Source organism: Heterocephalus glaber, unplaced genomic scaffold (assembly GCF_053883595.1).
Source record: "Heterocephalus glaber isolate CG9 unplaced genomic scaffold, H.glaber_assembly_v1.0 deba00001442, whole genome shotgun sequence".
Lineage (NCBI taxonomy): Eukaryota > Metazoa > Chordata > Mammalia > Rodentia > Bathyergidae > Heterocephalus > Heterocephalus glaber.
The window spans coordinates 28,381,455-28,403,286 of NW_028258296.1; the positions used below are offsets into that span (position 1 = coordinate 28,381,455).

Consider the following 21,832-nt stretch of genomic DNA (forward strand, 5'->3'; position numbering starts at 1 on the left):
CCTTATCTTTAAAAAAAGAAAAGGCAGGAGGAATGTGGTGGTGCATACCTGTAATCCCATCAGTAGGGAGACTGAGGCAGAAGGATTGCTGTGAATTTGAGGCCAGCCTGAATTATTTAGTGAGACCCTGTCTCAAAAAAAAAGAAAAAGAAAAAAAAAAAAGATACCAGAAGTGTACATGCACAGAAAAAAAGCCATGTGAAGACACAGTGATAAGATGTCTATCTTCAAGCCAAGGGGAGAGGCCTCATCAGAAACCAACCCTGCCAGCAACACCTTGATCTGGACACCAGGCTTCCAGAACTGTAAAAGTAAATTTCTGTTACATAAAGCCAACCAGTCTGTGACATTTTATTATGGTGGTCCTAGCTGACTAATACAGATGGAAATGGGGAAGGAGCGGGGAAAAAGCTATACCCTCTGCCCAAATAATATGGCATCCAATTTGAAAACACAATGAGCAAATGGCTTCTGGGTAATATTGCAGAAGTAGACTATGCTCAGGTTTGCTCCGAAGTTACAGATTTAAGTTCTAGGTTCTTTCACAAATGAGAATTATTTAATAACAAGAAATATCATTGTGAATTTCCTTGTATTAGAACCCTATTTTAAGATCCTACATAGTGGGCCAGGGATTTAGCTCAGTGGTTCCAGTGCCTGCCTCACAAGCGCAAGGTCCCGAATTATATCCCCGGTACCAAAAAAAGATCCTACATAGTAAAAAAAAAGTTTTATTTTTTGTATTAGTTTTCTATTAATATACCACAAATTTAGAGGCTTAAAACAACTAATTAGAATTTTGTTAAGGGAGGTTACCAGAGGTGGAACCCAAGGTGCTCTACCACTATTATGTCCCCTGCTTTTTTATTTTTTATTTTAAAATGAGGTCTCACTAAATTTCCCAGGCAGGATTTAAACTTGAAATCTTTCTGCCTCAGCTTACCCCTCAGTGCTGGGATTATGAACCCAGCTAATTATTAATCTCAATTGCATCTGAAAAGGCCTTTCAAGTAAAAAGTTATAGTATTGTTTAATTTAAAGATAGAAATCTTGAGATCATTGTAAGAATTCTTCCAATCACAGCTATACCAAGAAAAGTGTAAAATTACTGAGCATTTACTATTCTTATGGAAATGTGCTGGAGCCTAAAGATAAAAAATGTTCAACTACCTTCAAAGAATCTAGGGACAGGGATTTAGCTCAGTGGTTCTGCTGCCCGCCTCGAAAGCACAAGGTCCCAAGTTCAATCCCTGGTACCAAAAAAAAAAAAAAATTCTAGTTGTGTCCCACGATTATAAAAGAAATATTTGTGCCAGGTGTGGTGGTCCATGGGTATAGCACTCTGGGATGCTGAGGCAGGAGGATCTCAAGTTCAAGCCCAGTCTGGGTAATTTAGTGAATTAGCAAGACCCTATCTTAAAATAAAAAAGACCTGGAGACCTAGATCAGTGTGAAAGCTCTGGGTTCAATCCTCAGTACTGTTTAAAAATTTAAATGTTTGTATGAGAATGTAGTTCTGCAGGGGACCATAATATTGATTATGCCCAAGGCAGGCTATAAGCAGTGCTGGCTGTAAAGAGTTAAATCCACAATTGGCTTGTTTATGAAAGTGAGTCTGGCTGAAGCCTATGTGCCAAAGTCAGAGTAACTCACACGCAAATTCTGTTCCCACATCTAAAATCTTACTAGAAGGACAGTGTTCTAATTACAACCATGTATTTTGTCTATTCTGTTTTTAATTTGAGAATGCTTTGTCTTGTCTTTTACAAGCCTTGCTTACATTAATTTCCATAGAAACTGCATGATTGGGTGTCCTCCCACATAGTTCTGCCCTTGCACATAGCTCTCCTTTACCCCAATTGATTACCAATAAAAATAAATGCCTGGGGGCTGGGGATTTAGCTCTGGTTCCACCGCCTGCCTTGCAAGCGCAAGGTCCTGAGTTCGATCCCGGGTACCAAAAAAAATCAGTGCCTGGGACTGGCCAGAACCTTTGTTGGTTGCACCAGCATTGGTTGTCCTGGCACCCCACTTTCTCTCCTAGTTCTGTCTTTTAGTTTGATTTCTCAGGCCTGCATAGTTTACTGGGGAGGAGACTGGAACCTAACTGCAGGGGTCTCCAGTAGTAGTTCTGTGACGAATTTGTTTTAGAATACCTTTCCAACAATTTCATCTCGGTTTAACCAGCTCTTCAAAATTATTGTTTATACTTTTATTTTTAAATAAATCTATTTCCTGGATTTATTCACTGGTCAATATGGACAATTAAACCATAGTTTAACAGTTTTTAAAAATTTTCCAGTAAGTAAAACAATTCTCTGATTTATAGGTCCAATAAATTTGCAAGGAAGGGTTGAAAACCTTTAAAATAAAACCTACCCAATTCATATTTAAGACCTTTGGGAAATATTCCTTGAAACCCTTAGAATTGTTGCAATGTAAGTATTCAGTAGCCTCCTATACAATATGCCAATTCTCTAGTCTTTAAATAGACTAAATAGAAATGTGCTGTACCACTAGAAGCATTTTAATTTAATAACCAAATCAACTATGTGTTTAGTCATTTAAATGTATTTCACAATATATTTTTCTAATCTGGCCGTAAGTCTCTTCGCCTCATTAAGTCTGGATAGCCTCAAATATTGTGACTCGGTTGAGAAGTTCATAGCCTCAGCATTTTATAAGAAGAGTCATTCTATCTATAATACTGTAGAAAGATAGGAAGCTTTTAGTTCAAGTCATCCCCTTGAATAGAGAGCTCAATAAGCCGTTTCCTCATATTGAGATAGAAGTTTTTAAATAATAATACAGACCAAATTATATCACCAGAGAAGTGTATGTGTATGTGTATAATGAGCCATGCAAACAGACTTGATACATCTAAATTTTAGTAAAATATTTTGACAAGCTTTTAGGATTCATTTTGCACTGTATTTTATTACCCTGGTCAGTATGCTTATTTTTTTCTGAGAGAGAGTTTGCTTTTTCAAATGTGAAAAGGATCAAAGTAAGCCTCCCAAATATGTAACGTTGACATTAGGAATATCTTGAGCTCAAGGCAATTGAAGAACAGCAGATTTTTTCTCCCTAAAGCTCTGTTTCTCAAAATGCTTTTTAGGATCCACATGTAGGAAATATAAATAGCCACTAGAGGGCTGCAGTCACTCACATAATGACTGAATAACATTCCCCTCTAAACTTTAAAAATCAGAAAAGCCAGATGCTCTTGGTAAACTCTTGAGTGGGTTTATATTCTCTCTCATTTGTGATGCATAATAATATATAAACATGAAACAAAAGATACATATGGCCTAGTATATTTCTTCCCAATGAAAAAGTGTTTTCTGTGGTCCTCATTACAAGGGCAAAATGACCAATTCACAGTTACATTTTTTTTTCTTAGCTTTTCTTTGTCTACCACTTTGCTGGTTTTTTTCCCTCAGCGGTGAAGTTTATCATATTCTTTTATCACTCAGTCGAGTAACTAGAATTATATTGGCTGAATTTAAAATGCTTGGATTTCTCTTTTCCCTACTTTTTTTTTTTTCTACCTTTCTTCTCCTGCCCTCATATAATTCCAAGCATTTTTTTCTTCTTTATATTCCTTTCTTCAAGTATTTTACTCCTGAAATGTTTCAAGTAATGGGAAGACCATCCATACCAAACCCTGGGAATAAGAACAGACTAACTTCAGGATCAGATAGAGACAGGATCTACCTGTTTGGAATAACCTTGCTGTGGGCGTGGTCTTCCACAGCAGGCCTGGATAAATATGGTGCTTCATCAGGGGAACAGAAGTGAAATCTCTCAGAGCCTTCCTACAGGAGGACAATGAGTAAGAAGGCTGGGTTCTGAAGATTTGGAAATGTAACTGACAGTGATGGACAATGTGAAGTAAACAAGACAAAATACTACAGAGAAAAGATCAACATTTGCAAACTCAAATACCAGAATTGCTACATAGGTGATACCTAAAATCATTTAGATCATTTTTCACTTTTGAAACAATGTCACAAAGCCTGTTGAGGATATAAAGTTGTCTATTGTGGCTCCTTCAAAATGTCACTAAAATATGTTTGTCTTCAAAGCCCACTATGGCTTTTCATCCCTGAAGTATTTAAATTATCTTGGAGACTCCTATATTTCAGCCTGTAAATCCTCTTGAGATTGGAGGCTTCTGGTGTTTAGAGTCATTTGATTCAAAAAATCATTTTGAGCTAGGTATGGTGGTGCTTGCCTATAATCCCAGCTACTTAGGCTGAGGCAGAAAGATTACAAGTCTGAGGCCAGCCTTGGCAATTTAGTGAGACCTTGTTTCAAAATAAAAAATGTTAAAGGGCTGGGGATGTAGCTCAGTGATACAGTTCTTGCCTGGCATGCCCATGGCCCTCACTTCAATCCCCAGTACTGAAAAAAAAAAAAAAAAAAGAATTTTATGCCCTTATTTGTGCCAGGAACTGTTTCATGTATGTCCTGAAAATAGAGAAATGAAAAGACAGAATCTCCTCACCCTTTAAAAAAAAATCATCATAGGGGGAACGATGGCCCTATAAAAAATAAAGTATAAAGTAGTAATCTTGGCTTAACTTTCCTTTCACAAAGATTCCTCCCTCCTCTAGTATTCTGGTGTATTGTTTTTGTTTTTGTTTTTTGGGGGGGGTTCCCTCCATTAAGTTTATTGGTACATTTTAGGTATAAAATACATTTACATACATCATTGGGATCTTGTACCATTACATGAGTATCTTGGTTCTTATTTTTTTCCCCTTCCCCTGATTTTTTTTCCATTTTTTTCCTTTTCTCATATTTTTTCTTTTCCCTTCTTTCTTTTCACCTACCCCTCCCACTTCCCCTGCTCCTTTAGACCTTTACTTCCTATTACACAATATCAATTATACATCTTTAAAATTAAAATATCAAGACCTAGGAGACATTACCACAGATTTTATAGAATTTAAAAGGATATAGAATGCATATTTCAAAAATCTGTTTTGAAATAAATTTGACAACTTCTAAGAAGTACCTTGGAAGACAAATTAATGAAACTAACTCTGGAGGAAATATAAAATTTGAGTAGCACCTATTAAAGAAAGTATATTCCTAGCTTGAAAACGTACCTATATGACAAAAGGCTTGTATACACTTTAACTGATAAATTATATCAAACATTTAAAGCAGAGAAAAAAAGGAACACTTCTCCCCTCATTGTAGGAACTCAACATTGTGCTAATCCTAAAACTAGATAAAGATAATAGAAGAAAAAAATATGAACATAGATAGAAATTTGTTTAACAAAACAAACTATTAGAAGTCAGATCTGGCAATATGTAGAAAGTGGTTTTATTATAGGGATGGCAGTGTTGGTTCAGCATTGGAAGCTCCACCCCCAAAAGTCATCATTTTAACAGAGAAAAGGAAAAAGCCATATGATCCTGCCACTAGTTGGAGAAAAAGTATTGGACTAAATTCCACACATGTTCATGGTAAAAGCTATCAGGAGACTAGAAGTGGAAAAGAACCATCTCAACAGATTAAAGACATGTACTCCATACTTCCAGCGAAAATGCCTTATATGAATGGAGAAGATACAGTGATGTCTCCTTAAGGTGGGGAACAAGGGTAGATATGCTTACTCTTCATCTGTCCATTAAACCTTGAAACCTAGGCCTAAACCAAAATAGTCTGGCAATGAAATGACACAATTAGGATAGGATTGGCAAGGTAGAAGTAAAATCTTTATATATAGATGAAATGATCATCTACTGAGAAAATACTAAGAAATCTCTAGGAGCCCCTAAAACTTGTATTTGAATTTAGCAGGATTAGAAAACACAAGGTATATATAAAAATTCAGATCTGTGTATACTTGCTATAAATGAAGAACAGGATATTGAAATTTAAAAGTTATGTAGGAGTACAAAGGACCTAGAAAAGTAAAAAGAAAAAAACTGTTGGAAGATGTTTAGTGCCTAATTTTAAGTCTTCTTCTAAAGCTACAATAATCAAGGCAGTGTTGGTGTAAGGAAAGACATATAGATCATTGGAATAAAACAGAGAATCTAGAAATAGCACCACACATATATGGTCCATTGAGTTATGAAAGATTATTTAACATTAACATTTTATAGAATATAAACTCAATTCAAGAGCCGAGGAAAAGATAGTGTTTTCATCAAATGGCACTAGAACACCTGGTATCCATATATAAAAAATTAACCTCAACCCTTTATTTCCATACATAAAAATAACTTGAAAGGATCTATGAACCTTAATATGAAAGCCTAAAAGTGTAAAACTTTAAAAAGAAATTATAAGGGAAAATGTTTATGAATTTAGGGTAGGCAAGAACTACCTAGGATACAAAAACATGATGTATGAAAGAAAAAAATTGATAAATGAGATTCCATCAAAATTTAGAACTTTAAATGACATCATTAAAATGAAAAGTAGTCCTTAAACAGACCATATTTACAATGCATATAACCTATGACCAGAATATATAAAGAACTCTTACAGCTCATAGACAACCCAATTAAAAAGTAGACATAAGAAGATGCTCAATAGCCAGTACAGCACAAAGAAAGGTGTGCAACTCTAGAATCAGAAAAATACTAATCAGTACAATAACAAGATTGAATTATACACTCATTAGAGAGATGAAGTTAAAGGTTTTTGGGGGGGGGGGTTGGTACCAGGGATCGAACTCAGGTCCTTGCGCTTGCTCAGCAGGCGGTGAAACCACTGAGCTAAATCCCTGGCCTAAGTTAAAAGTTTTAAAAGCCTTGTCATGACTTTTTCTTTTCATTGGATTCTCCCCCTTTGCATTTAATTTGTCACGTCCAATGGATTCATTCTGCTGGGCTTCCTGGGGTTGTGATCCTCATTGTCTTTTCCTAGGATATTGTCTAAAATTCATGAAGTTTCTGAGGTGCTCTTTATCATCAAAGTATCTTATTTCTCCATCAATTTTGAAAGACAGTTTTGCAGGGTACATCAATCTGGGTTGGAGGCTGTTTTCCTTTAGGGCTTGAAATACATCACTCCAAGCTCTTCTTGCCTTGAGGGTTTGCATTGAGAAGTCTGCTGTGATTCTGATGGGCTTTCCTTTGTATGTGATTTTCTCCTTTTCTCTCACTGCTTGTAGAATTTTGTTCTTCTGTTGGGTTTCTGGAATCCTATTATATGCCTATGTGTAGATTTGTTTTGATCAAGGCTAGCTGGAGTCCTATATGCCTCACTTATCTGTATGTCAAGTTTTTTCCCCCTCCTTGGGAAGTTTTCTGCCATCACTTTTGTGAACAGCTTTTTTATGTCGTCTGCACTCTCTCCTGTTTCTTCATTGACTCCAATCAGTCTTATGTTATTCTTCTTTGCATCGTCTAGCAGCTGCTGGATTGATTTCTCGTGTTCCCTCATAATTTTAAAGCAATTTTTCTTTTCCTGGTCACTAATTGCAATCTTATCTTCTATATGTGAAATTCTATCCTCACATTGGTTCATTCTGCTGTGCAGACTTTCGATGGAGTTTTTAATCTCTTGGAAATCTGTTTGGATCTGTTTTATGGATTCCATTTGTTTCCTATGTTGGGATTCCATCATGTTCCTCAGATCCTCTATTTTTTTATCTGTGTCCTCTCTAGATTTATTAATCATGTCTTGCACTATGAGCACAATCTTTGCTGTTATCTGAGTAATTATTTCTGATTTTATTTTTCCCTGATCCTCTTTTGTTGCCAGTTTGGAGAGTCCAGGTGGTTGAATATCAGATTGTTCCATCTTGTTTCCCTTTGGGGTTGCTGTAGGTGATCTGGAAGTCTATTTTTGAGGCTTGTTTATATCTCTTTTCATTTCCATGGCGGGGTGGGGGCTGCTTCTGGTGCCGGCAGGCTCACTTTCTCTACCCTAGGAGCGTGGAATGGCGGCGGGGGAGCCTCCTTCCGGGTGCTGGGACTGGCCCACCTTCTCTGCCCTAGGAGCATGGAATCACATTCTGTTGTTTATTAAATAAATTCAGGTAGACTCTAAGGGGCCGGGGATTTAGCTCAGTGGTTCCAGCACCTGCCTGGCAAGTGCAAGGTCCTGAGTTTGATCTCTGGTACCAAAATAAAAAAAAATTCAAGTAGACTGTAACCTTTTACAAACCAAGCTATGCTACATATAAATCACTCTTGTTATTAAGAAGAGAGGTCTTAATGTATATCACAATTCTTTTCTGATTCTTACTGTCTGTTATGGCTTGTGTCTAGAAGTTCCCCCAAAGCTTTGTGTGGTCATAAGTGGGGCTTTTCAGAGGTGGCTGGATCTAGGGTGTGTGATGCTGGGAGTAAATGTGTGATGCTGGGATTAAGGGTGTGTGATTACTAAATTAGTCCACTGATTGGTTTGGCATTGTTCTAGGTGTGGATAATGGGACAACCCACCTTGAGTGTGGGTGGCACCACCCAAAGGCTGGGTAGCCTGGACGGATATAAAGGGACTGAAAGAAGGCCAACTGCTAGTTCTTTGCTAATTGGATGCTTTGCTGTCTTCTGCATGCCTCTGCAATGCCCCTCTCCCATGCCACCCTGCCTTGGAGCCACCCAACTATGAGAAACCTCTACAAACTGTAAGCTACAATAAACCTTTCCGCCCTTAACTTTTGGTGTCAGGTATTTTGTCTCAGCAATGAGAAAAATAACTATGACCTTGTCCATAATTCTTCAGAAAATTTTTTCAGTACCTCCAATGTGCCAGGCATTTTAGTAGGATGCTAAGTTACTAATACAGTATGAATATGAATATGACATTATTTCTGAGTCTCTTAAGTTATTTATTTCACATCTCCTCTTTCCTAAAACCTCCAATATCTCATCTTCCTCATTCTCAACAGATTACCTCACTTTAAACTTCATTAAAAAACAGAAGCCATCACACAATACTAATTACTTCACCTTCCCACCATCAAATCACCGACCTCCTTGGATTGAATGCATGAACTAATTCCTTCCATAATGAAGAAATACACCCTGTCCTCTTTAGGCTCTGGATCACATGCTCTTCTGCCTATTTGAGAATTTTCATTTCTGTTTTTATCTGCCCTTAGTATTTTCATTACTTGACCTCTTCATGACATATTCTCACCACCTTCTGTGTTTCAGCATGAAACTTATTAAGAGTTGCCGTGCTTACTCTTTCCACTTTCTCACTTCTCTTTCCTTGTTAACTAACTCCGATCATATATTTATTGCATCTGCTGAAATGATCTTTGTTAGAGCCATCACCCACTGGTGATGAACTTTACTGTCCCAAATAATGTGAGTTCTCAATCCTCTCTAACTTGACCCCTCTGAACAATTTGGCAGAGATGATCATTTCCTGCTATTTAAAACCCATTCTAGTTTTTGGCTTCCATAACAATGCACTCTGAATTTTCCCCCACTGAAATTTCTTCTTGGTCACCTCTTCCTTTACTTGATCTCTAAATATTAAAGTATGCAGGACTATTCTAAGACCTATTATTATAAGCTCTCAGTCTCATTCCATAAGTAATTATATCCCATTTCACTCTTTTAAATACAGTGTGTTTACTGATGAATTACAAATTATGTGCCCAGCACTTATCTCTCCCCAGATTGCCTCACTTTTATATTTAACTACCCTTAGCCATTATTCTTGCAGCTTTCTGAAGAAGTTCTGTCTTTAATTGTGCTGTCATGGCTGCCTCAATGAACTGAATCAATTCAAAATGCTTACCTTTTGTGGTCATTTTGACTCTGGGCAAGAGCCAGAAGCCACACAGTGCCAAATCCAGTGAATAAGGTGGGTGAGCACACACTATAATGTTTTTATGATCCTGCCTTTCCATTGGATGGCACATGGCAGCCACATTTACTGTACATTATTTTTTATCACATCGTGTAAAGACACTCAGGAGAGAGGACTTCCAGAACTGTTTGAGAAAGTGGTAAGGACAATGGGATAAATTTGTTTGATAATTGTGTTTGTTTAAACATTCACCATACATTTTTGATCACTCTGTGTACTCTTGCCCACTGTTAGAGAAGCCAGAGAGAATTTTTAAAAGAAAACCACACTTCTGCCGTACTTAAAACCTATGATAACTTCCTATTGTCACTAGAATAAACTGAAGCTCTTTTGCAAAGCCTTTAAGACAAGCATAGGTTTCTAGCCTCATCTACCACTCTTCCTTTTTCACTGCACTTTAATCACATGGGCCTGCTTTATACTCCTTGTTTGATGCCAAACACATATCTGTCTCAGGCATTTGCCAGTATTTTCTGTGCTTTTCCCACAGATTGATGTCCCATGGCCAGTATCTTCTCTTTATTCACTTCCTGGAGCTGTCAGTGCAAATTTTGTCTCTTCAGATCCCCTCAGCATGCTATACAAAATATTCTTCCCACCCACCACTCATTCCCAAAGTCATTCCATACCCTATTACCCTGTTAGTTTTCCACATTTGTCTCTTTTTTCACTGCTTGTAAGGCACAAGGCAGGGCCCTGTGTTTATGTTTATGTTATGTTTTTACTTAGGCCTGCATCCCCAGTGTCTGCCATGTAGACATGCTCAATAAATAATGATTAAACGAGTGAAACATCTAATGGATGAATGAATCAGAAGACATGAAACTCAGCATATAACAACTCTTAGGGTAATATGAGCTGTGACAGAGCTAACCAACCAAAGAAATGGACCATGAAGATAAACAGCAATCAAATTGCTGGATATTGCTAGGTGGGGCAGTGCATGCCTGTAATTCTAGTTCTCTCTGAGGATGAGGCAGGAGGAATGGAGGTTTAAGCCCAGTCTAGATAACTTAGCAATTTAGTAATACCTTGTCTCAAAAAAATATATAAAAGGGCTAGATATGCAGCCCAGTGTGAAGGACCTGGGTTAAATGCCCAGTAATAATAGTAGTGGCTGGGGCTGGAGATTTAGCTCAGTGGTGCCACTGCCTGCCTCACAAGCGCAAGGACCTGAGTTTGACCGCTGGTACCAAAAAATTTTAAAAAATAATAAAAATAATAGTAGTGGCTGGATGCTTTTTATATGCCTGACCTCAGGTAAGATTACAGTTTTATCAGTTTTACCATTCAGAGCTTGAATATTTAAAGATGAACACCTTTCATATAGCAAATCTCACTTTTCACCTCTGGATTTTCCAGCTCCATGTTTCCTCCAACTTGAAGTTCAAATCTCATTCCTCTGTCCTTTTGAAGCATGTACAAATATTCTTCACAGAAACAAGAGGGAATGAATATAATTCTCTATATCTTTGAAATACTACAGTTAAATGATGTTTTGAACTTGTCAATGCCAGGACAAGCACTGTTTTAACTTCTGTGAAATACATTCAAATAGTTACCTCAAAATTAATAAATATATTTTAATTAAATTATCAGGGTGTCCTATATTGTCATCTTTTTTTTCTTTGGAGTACCAGGGATTGAACTCAGGATCTTGCACTTGCCAGGTAGGCGCAGCACCACCAAGCTACATCCCCGGCCCCTATATTATCATCTTTATGCCATATTTTATTTTTAATTAGGTTTATTAAAGCCAACTTATGTAAAGTAAAATTCATAAGATACATACATACATACATACATACATACATACATACATAGGATTGAACCCAGGGCTATTACACTGAGCTATTTCCCTAGCCCTTTTAAAAAAATTTTTTTGTGGAGTTACAGGGTCACACTAAGCTGCCAAGAGGACTCGAACTAGTTGGTGTTTCTGCCTCAGCCTCCCAAAGTACACAGAATACAGGGATGTTCCACCAAGCCTAGCTTATATCTATGATCTGTGATTTTTTTTTTTGGTACTGGGGATCAAACTTGGGACCTTGTGCTTGTGAGGCAGGCCATGGCACCACTGAGCTAAATCCCTGTCTCTGATCTGTGATTTTTGACAAAAGTATACAGTCATGTAACCACCACTATAATCAAAGTGCAGAACATGTATATCATTCCAAAATTTCCTCATGCCTCCTTAATTAATCGCCTTCTCTACACTCCTGTCTGCCACTGTTTTTGTCTCTATAGTTTTCCAAAATGGAATCATAGTATATATCCTTTTGCTATACAAATTTTTTTAAGTTTATTGGTACATTTTAGGTGTACAATATGATGACATTTATCATTGAGAATTTGTACCGTCACATGATATATCTTGGTTCTTATTTTTTCCCCATTCCCCTGCCCTCCCTTCAACCCTTCCACCCCTCCCTATTTACAAACACTTTGTTTCCATTTTTTCCTTTTCTCATATTTTTTCTTTCCCTTCTTTTCTTTTCCCTACTCCTCCCACTTCCTTCTCCCTTTTAGATACTTTCTTTCTGTTTCACACTATTATATATTTTGATTCTTATTTACACTTTCAGTTTCTCACACTAGAGAAACTATTTGGTATTTACACATGTCTGTCCTATTTATTTCACTTGAGTATGGCCTTAATGTGCATCCACTTAGCTATAATTGACTCTAGTTTCTCATTCTTTATGGCTGAGTAGTACTCCATTTCATTAAAAAAAAAAAGCCCCACATCTTCTTTATCCTATCTCCAGTTGATGGGCAATTGGGCTGTTTCCAAGTTTTAGCTATTACAGACTGTGCTGCTATAAACATGGGTGCACATATATCACTGTGGTATGATTCTTTTAATTCTTTTGGGAAGATATCCAGCAGAGGAATAGCTGGGTCAAATGGGACCTCTAATCCTAGTTTTTTGAGGTATCTTCATAGTGATCACCACAGTGGGGAAGTCTGTACTCCCACCAAAATGGAGGAGGGTTCCTTTCTCCCCACAACCCCACCAGCATTTGTTATTGGTTGATTTCTTGATAACAGCCTTTCTTTCTAGAGTGAGGTAGATAGAATCCGTGTTGTTTTCATCTGCATCTCTCGAATGACCAGTGATGTTGAACATTTTTTCATGTTTATTTGCTACTTCTACTTTGAGAAATATCTGTTCATTTCAGATGCCCATTTTTGAATTGCATCGTTATATTTGGGGGTTCTGATTTTTTTAAACTTCTTTATGTATTCTAGATAGTAGTCCTTTGTCTGAGGAACAGCTGATAAAAATTTTTTCCCACATTGTAGGTTGTCTCTTAGCTCTGTTGATGGTTTCTCTTGCAGTGTAGAAGCTTTTTAATAAGATGAGATCCTAGTTGTTGATTCTTTGTGCTAGTTCCTGTGCTACTGAGGTTTTGTTCATAAAGTCTTTTCCTAGGCCAATGTCTTCAAGAGTTCTACCTACCTCATCTTCCAGCAAGTTCAGTGTTTATGTTTTAATATTTAGATCTTTAATTCACTTCGGTTTTAGTTTAGTGCATGGTCAAAGATATGGGTCCAGTTTTAATCTATGCCAGGTTGATACCCAGTTTTTCCAACACCATTTATTAAAGAGGCTGTCTTTCCTTCAGTGAGGGTGGTTGGCTCCTTTGTCAGAGATGAGGTGGTTGAGTATGTCTGGAGTTGTTTCTGCATCTATTCCACTGATCCTCGGGTCTGTTTCTTTGCCAGTAACATGCTGTTTTTCATCACAGTGGCTTTGTAGTAGTTTTATGTTGGGGATTGTGATATCCCCTGTCATATCTTTGTTGACTGGAATTCTTTTGCTATTCTAGGTCTCTTCTGGTTCCAAATGAATTTTTGGATTGTTTTCTCTAGTTCTGTGAAACATACTGTTGGGATTCCAATCAGGATTGCATTGAATCTATATAGCAGTTTTGGAAGTATGGCCATTTTCACTATGTTGGTTCTTCCTACCCAGGAGCAAGGGATATTTTTCCATTTTCTGATATCCTCTTCAATATCTTTTGTCAGAGTGCTGTAGTTTTCAAGGTAGAGGTCTTTTACTTCCTTTGTTAGATTGATTCCTAGATATTTCATTTTTGGGGGATGCTAATGTGAAAGGAATTATTTCCCCATTTTCTCTCTCAGTGAGTCTGTTATTTGTGATATACAAATATTTTTGAGGTTCATTCATATTGTTATGTTCACCAACTGTCCATTCCTTTTTTCATGCTGAGTAGTATTCCATTTTATGACTACTTAATTTGTGTATTCCTTGGTATCTTTCTGTGCTGAGTTTTGAGGAATTATATCTAGGATTGTGATTGTGGAAGACATTTTTAATTTACTAAATAAACATTTAGTGGTCATCTATTAGGTGCCTGTGGATTCTAAATGGACAAGACATAAAAGAAAATAATAGCAGGTAGAAGAACAAAGCTTTAGGTTTTTGTTGTTATTGAGCTTTCTTGTTTTTAGAAAGGCCCTAGTAAAAGGCAAGTTGTCCAAACTGTACTACATAACTCATTAGTGAGTTATGAAATCAATTTAGTAGGTTGTGACCAGCATTTTAAAAACAGAGAACACCCTCACCCCCAGCCAATGATGACACAAGCTGGAGTCCTGGCTGGAGTACCACACTAAACCCAGGAGGACCAGGGAAGTATGCATCCCCTTGCCAGTCCCTGAGTTCTGCACAGCACAGGGCAACAGAGTTGACAACCAACAGACCAACTTGACTGAAGAAGAAACAAATGCTCAGAAGAAGAGTTTCTTTCAGGTCTAAACTCATACCCTTCCACAGAGAGTAGGTGAGAGGCAGCCTTTGGAGATAGACTTGGAGACGTGAAGAGCTAAATAGGATCTCCTGGGAGACGCTGGGAGGGCCAGAATCAGACCAGGAAGATCATGGGGCCTGTATTTTGTTGTGTGAGGCCAGGTTGTGTGGGAGTAATTATCAGAAGGGGCAGTTCTGAAGAATAAGTTAGACAGTCTAGTGATATGTTTGAGCTCTGCCAACAACCAGCAGAAATCAGTGGTCTGAATTACTATAGGTCAATATAAAGGGGCCTAGTTGTCTTCACTAAAATCAGAGTCCTCTTTATTTTGGTAAAGAACTGCTTATGAGTGGTTCCTAGGGTTTGTCAGTATCCAGTTGATATTTGATGCCCTTTTTGTTACTGACTTTACTACCATAGAAAAGGCAACATGATAGTGTCCAGCAATTGGTTTTCTCTCTATGCCAATACCTGGATTCCCTGGGGATCATAAACAGTACTCTGGCTAATGCCTGAAAAATGGGACTGAGGCAAAGAATTTAGACTCCAGCCTGAAAGCAAACAAAAACCAGAAACATGAAAGGACAAGGCAACACAATGCCACTAAAACTCTCAACTTCCCCAAAATTTGTAGAAGGGGTATTGAGGGGGAAGAAATCATAAGCTACATAACAGATAGGTCTGAAAGGGTACCAATGGAGGTAAAACAGTTCTATTAGGTGCTTGGCAAATTTAAAGAAGATATAACTAATCACATCATGACCTAATGTAACAAATGATTAGTGAGTTTAGAGAAGGCAGTAATAAAAACAGCTAGTGGAGTTCAAGAAAGATGCAAAATATGAATGCCCAGCATAGAAAAGAATGGGAATCCATAAGAAAGTTCTGAACAGAAACCCAGGAGATTAAAAACATGATTGCAAGTATGGGTAGCACAAGTGACCAACATGAAGACAAAGTGTCAGACCTAAAGGACTGGGCTGTGGTCAATGATCAATTAATGAGGATACCTTAAAAACAAAAAGAGCTGGAGATTTAGCTCAGTGGTTTGGCCACCTGCTGTGCAAGCACAAGGACCCGAGTTCAATCCCCTCAATCCCCGGTCAAAAACAAAACAAAAAGAGAACATGAAAATGGATTTAGCAGCTCCTAGATGACTCAAAGAGAACTAAATAAGAATAATTGGAATTAGCAAAAAATTCAGAAGGTAGCACAAAAGGCATAAGAAAACTTGTTTACACAAGTAATAGCAGAAAACTTTCCAAACATGGAAAAATAATTTAACATACAGATAAGCAAAGCATATAGAAACCTGTATAGCCATGATCAGGAAAAAAAATTCCATGCCACATAATAATTAAAATATCAAGAATACAACACAAGAACAGAATCTTAAAGGCTGCTAGAGAAAAACAACAAATCACTTTTAAGGGAAAATCTATCTGAATTACAATAAATTTCTCAACACAAACCTTAAAGTCAAGGACAGCATGGAATGAAGTATTTAAAGCTCTTAAAGAAAACAACTTCTAACCCAGACTGTTATATCTTGCAAAATTGATAGAGAATAAGACACTTCCATGATAAAACCTAAAGAAATTCATGACCACCAAATCAACACTCCAAAAAATTCTCAAAGATACCCTAGAAAAAGACAATGAAGCTAATAATGTCAAAAGGTCCAATAAAATGAGTACATTAGATAGGGCTAGCAATTAAGTAAAAGGGAAAGAAAGCAAAAACAGCAACAGGAAATTAATATAGTGACAGGAATAAGTCAGTATCTATCAATTATAGCTATCAATGTAAATGAACTAAACTCACCAGTCTAAAGACACAGTTTAGCAGAATGGATCAAGAATCAAAATTCACCAGTATACAAATAAACACAAAAAGGAATTCATAGACTAACAAAGGAAGGAAAACAATGTTCCATGAATGGGAAGCCAAACCCAAACAGGAGTAGCTATCCTATTTTCAGACGAAGTGGATTTCAAGCCAAAGCTGATCAAAAGGGGCAGAGAATGACATTACATATTGGTTTTGTAAAAAATTATTCAACATAAAGAGGTAACAGTTACAAGAATTACAAGTTACAAGCTTATATGCTCCAAACCACAGTGCACCCAACTTCATAAAACTAACTCTAATGGATGTAAAAAATAAGACAAACATCAATACAATTACAGTGGTGGATCCCAATACCCTACTATCACAAATAGAACAACTAAACAAAAACCAACAAATACCATAATTGAACCAAACCTTTGAAAAAATGGACTTAATAGATATATACAAAGTGGTTCCATCTAATAACAACAAAATATACATTTTTTTTTTTTACCACCAGTGGTAAAAAAAATGGTCAAAAATAGACCACATACTAGTGAATAAAGCATGCCTAAGCAAATGCAAAGGAGGCAAAATTTTACAATGCATATTATCAGATCACAGTGCTATAAAACTAGAAATCAATAGCAAAAGAAACCATAGAAACTAGGCAAATATATGGAAATTAAATAACACACTCCTGAATAATCAATGGATCACAGCAGAAATTAAGAAAGAAATAAGACAGTTCCTATAATTAAATGATAATGCCAGTACAACACACCAGAACTTATGGGATACAATAAAAGCAGTCTTATGAGGGAAGTTTATAGGGGTGAATGCCCACATCAGAAAAATAAAATGAGCTCAAATAACCTAATTATTCATCTCAAGCTCTTAGAAAAACAAAAATAGTCCAAAACCAGAGCTTGTACAAAGAAGGAAATTATGAAGATCAGAGCAAAAATTAATGAAATAGAAACTTTAACAACAATACATAGAATCAATGACTCAAAAATCTGGTTCTTTGAAAGAATAAATAAAGTAGGAAAACCCTTACCCAATCTTACCCAAAAAGGAAGAAAAAACATGAATTAATGTGATTAGAAATGAAAAAGGTGAGATCACAATGAACACTGCTGAAATACAGAAAATTATTAACAACTACCTCACAAATGTGTATGCCAAACAATTGGAGAACTCAGAAGAAATGTAGAGATTCCTAGATAGATATGAACTGCCAAAACAGAACCAGAAAGACTTAAAAAATCTTGAGCAACAGAATAAGAGGCAATGAAATTGAAGCAGTAAATTTTTTAAAAAAAAACTACCAACTAAGAAAATCCCAGGACCTGATGAATTCACAGCCACATTCTACAAAAACTTTAGGGAAGATCTAACACCAATACTCCTCAAACTTTTTAATAAAATTGAGAGAGAAAGAGTACTTGCAAAATCATTCTCAGAAGCTAACATTATCTTGATCTCAAAACCAGACAAGGATCCAACCAAAAAGAGAGCTATAAAACAATTTCTCTAATGAACATAGATACAAAAATCCTTAACAAGATACTGGCAAACAGAATGTAACAAATCATCAAAAAGATCATACAGTATGACCAAGAAGGCTTCATCCCAGAAATGCAAAGGTGGTTCAATATACCCAATAAATGTAATTTATCGCATAAACAGAAGCAAAGACAAAAATCATATGATCATCTCAGTAGACACAGAAAAAGCCTCTGACAAAAATCCAACATCCATTCCTGATTAAAAAAAAAACACTGAAGAAAAGAAGTATAAAACGTCTTTACTTCAATATGAGAAAAGCCTATGAGAAACCTACTGCCAACATCATAATAAACGAGGAAAAGCTGAAATCCTTCCCTCTAAAACTAGGAACAAGACAAAGATGTTCATTATCACACTCCTACTCAACATAGTCCTCAAAATATTAGCCAGAGCAATCAGGCAAGAGAAGGAAAGGATATGTATAGGAAACAATGAAGTCAAAATACTTGCCGATGACATGATCCTTTACTTATAAGCCCAAAAAATTCCACCAAAAGACTCCTAGAATTGATAACCAAATTCAACAGTGTAGCAGGATACAAAATAAACATATAGGCCAGGGATATAGCTCAGCAGCACAGCACCTGCCTGGCAAGCATGAGGTCCTGAGTTCAAGCCCTGGTACAAAAATAAAAACAAAACAAAAAAAATATAAACATATATACAGAAATCAATAGTATTTCTATACACTAATAATAAACTCACTGAAAAAGCAACTAGGTAAACATTCATAATAGCCACAAAAAATTAAATACTTAGGTATCTAATCTAATCTAATCCTTAATTTAACTCAGGAAGTGAAAGACTTCCTGAAAAAAAAATACATCAGACTGAAAAATGAAATTGAGAAAAACATCAGAAAAAGAAAAAATATACCCTGTTCCTGGTTAGGTGGAGCCAGCATAATCAAAATGGCCATATTTCCAAAACTGGTATATATAGATTTAATGCAATCCCAATCAAAATGCCAACATCATGTCTCACAGAGCTAGAGAAAACAATCCTAAAATGTATATGCAATCAGAAGAGACCCAGAATAGTAAAAGCAATCCTAGGTAACAAAAGTAAAGCAGATTGCTTGAAGTTATAATATAAAACTACAGTAATTAAAACAGCATGGTATCGGCACAAAAATAGACATGTAGATCAAGTAAGCAGAATAGAAGAAGCAGAAACAAGTCCAGGAACATACAGCTATTTGACCCTTGACAAAAGAGCCAAAAACATATACTGGAGGAAAGATAGGCTCTTTAATAAATGGTGCTGGCCATGATGTTTTTTCCAAAATAGGTTACATACTAGTCTGCAAACCCTACTTTAGTGAATATAAAAGAATAGAAATTACCCCATCCATACTATTCATGGACTGTGCAATGAAAATAAAAATCAACAGAAGAAATTTTAGAAAAGGCAAAAGCTCCTGGAAAATTAACCATATACTCCTAAACAACCAATGAGCCACAGAAGAAATTTTAAAGTATCTTCTAGTTAATGACAATTATAGTACAACTTGTCAAAATCTCTTGGACACTATGAAAGCAGTTCTAAGAGGAAAATTAGGGCTGGGGATTTAGCTCAGTGGTTCTAATCCCCGGTACCAAAAGAAAAAAAAAAAAGAGGAAAATTAATCACAGTCAATGCTAACATTAGAAAAACAGAACAACCTCAAATAGATAACCCTATGAGAAATCTTAAGATACTTAAACAACAACAAACCAGCCCAAACCCAAATTAAATAGAGAAATTATAAAGATGAGAATGGAAATCAATGAAATTGAGACTAAAAAAGTTTTAAAAAATCAACAAGTTGAAGAGTTGGTTCTTTGAAAGAATAATAAAATAGATAAGCCCTAGCTAGACTTACCAAGAGAAAGTGAGAAAGGACTCAAATCAATGCAATTAAAAATGAAAAAGACGAACCAAGATGCATTATGTAAAGGTACAATTCCCAATGAGAAATGTAATTGTGTTGTATACCTACAATGTACCAATAAAAGAATTCAATACAAAAAAAAAATGAAAAAGGTGAAATCACAACAGACACTGTGGAAACCCAAGAAATAGTTAATAACTACTTTGAAAAAGTATATTCCAACAAATTAGCAAACTTTGAAGAAATGGACAGATTCCTAGACATACGTAAAATACTAAAACTAACCAAAGAAGGCATAAATATGCTTAACAGCCCAATAACAAGCAATTAAACTGACATGGTAATAAAAAAAAATCTACCACTGAAAAAAGCACAAGACTTGATGGATTCACTGCTGAAATCTACAAAACTTTTATGGATGTTATATCACCAATACACCTCAAGCTCTTCAATGAAATTGAAAGGGATGGAGTGCTCTCAAACTCATTATGGAAGCCAGTATCACACTGATCCCAAAATCTCAAGTCCCAACTAAAAAAAGAAAACTATAGACCAATCACCTTAATGAACATAGTTGGAAAAATCTTCAACAAGATATTAGCAAATAGAATCCAATTATTGAACAGGTCAAACATCATGATCAAGTAGGTTTTATCCAGAAATAAAAGGTTGGTTCAACATATGTAAGTCAATAAATTTAATACACCACATAAACAGAAGCAAGATAACAAATTATATGATCATATGAATAGATGCAGAAAAGGCTTTTGACAAAATTCAACACCCTTTATGATAAAAACTCTGAAGAAAACAGGTATTGAAGGACCATACCTGAATATGATAAAAACTATATATGACAAACCAATAGCTAGCATCATACTAAGTGGAGAAAAACTAAAAGCATTCTCCCTATAATCAAGAATAGGATAAGGATGTCCACTATTGCCTCTTCTATTCAACATAGTATTTGAAACATTAGCCAGAACAATTAGGCAAGAGAGAGAAATAAAAGGGATACATATAGGAAATGAACTCAAATTATCATTATTTGCAGATGATATGATATTTCTACATCAGAGACCCAAAGAACGCCATAAAAAACTCTTAGAATTAATAACAAACTTTAGGAATGTAGCAGGATACAAGATCAACACACAAAAATCATTAGCCTTTGTGTACACCAACAATGAAGGGAATGCAAAAGAAATTATGAAAATAGTACCATTTACAGTAGCTTTAAGAAAGATGAAATAGGGAATAACCTAACTAAGAAGTGAAAAAACCTCTACAGTACTCTGAGAAAGGAGATTGAAGAAAACATCAGAAAATGGAAAGATGTCCCCTGCTTCTAGATAGGCAGCAACAATATTGTCAAAATGGCCATACGCCCAAAACTGTTATATAGATTTACTGCAATCCCAATCAAACCACCAGCATACTTTGCAGATCTAGGAAAAACAATTCTAAAATTCGTATGGAACCAGAAGAGACCTAGAAGAGCAAAAGCAATTTTGAGCAATAAGAGCAAAGTAGGAGGCATAGCAATACCTAACTTTAAGCTATACTACAAAGCAATAGTGATAAAAACAGCATGGTACTGGAACAAAAACAGAAACATGGATCAATGGAACAGAATTGAGAATACAGAAACTTCCCCAGACACATTCAACTATATGATCTTCAAGAAGGAAGCAAAAAGCATATGTTGAAGGAAACACAGCCTATTCAACAAGTGGTTCTGGGGAAACTGGTTATCTGTGTGCAGAAGATTGAAACTGGACCCTTATCTCTCACCATATACTAAATTAAAATTAAAGTGGATCAAAGATCTAAACATTGAAACAGAAATATTAAACCCACCGGAAGATAAAAATAGGTAAAACACTTGAAGACATAGGTGTAGGAAAAGATTTTCTAAACAGAACTTCAATTGCACAAGAAATAACAGCAAGATTCAACAAATAGAATTATATCA

The 21,832-nt window shown here is 36.1% G+C and overlaps 1 protein-coding gene across 17 annotated transcripts in view; it reads left to right on the top strand.

Moving 5' to 3' along the window:
• The window catches only part of Ccdc18 (coiled-coil domain containing 18), a 181,221-nt gene that overhangs the window by 149,693 nt on the left and 9,696 nt on the right, over positions 1-21,832 (top strand). For 16 of the 17 annotated variants that reach the window (XM_021255355.2, XM_021255359.2, XM_087213132.1 and 13 more), the window contains one exon: positions 8,398-21,832. This exon is cut by the window's right edge and continues 9,696 nt beyond it. In XM_021255355.2, coding sequence (XP_021111014.2) covers positions 8,398-8,589 — 192 coding nt within the window. In that variant the 3' untranslated portion in view covers positions 8,590-21,832. The other variant, XM_021255358.2, reaches the window with a different exon arrangement.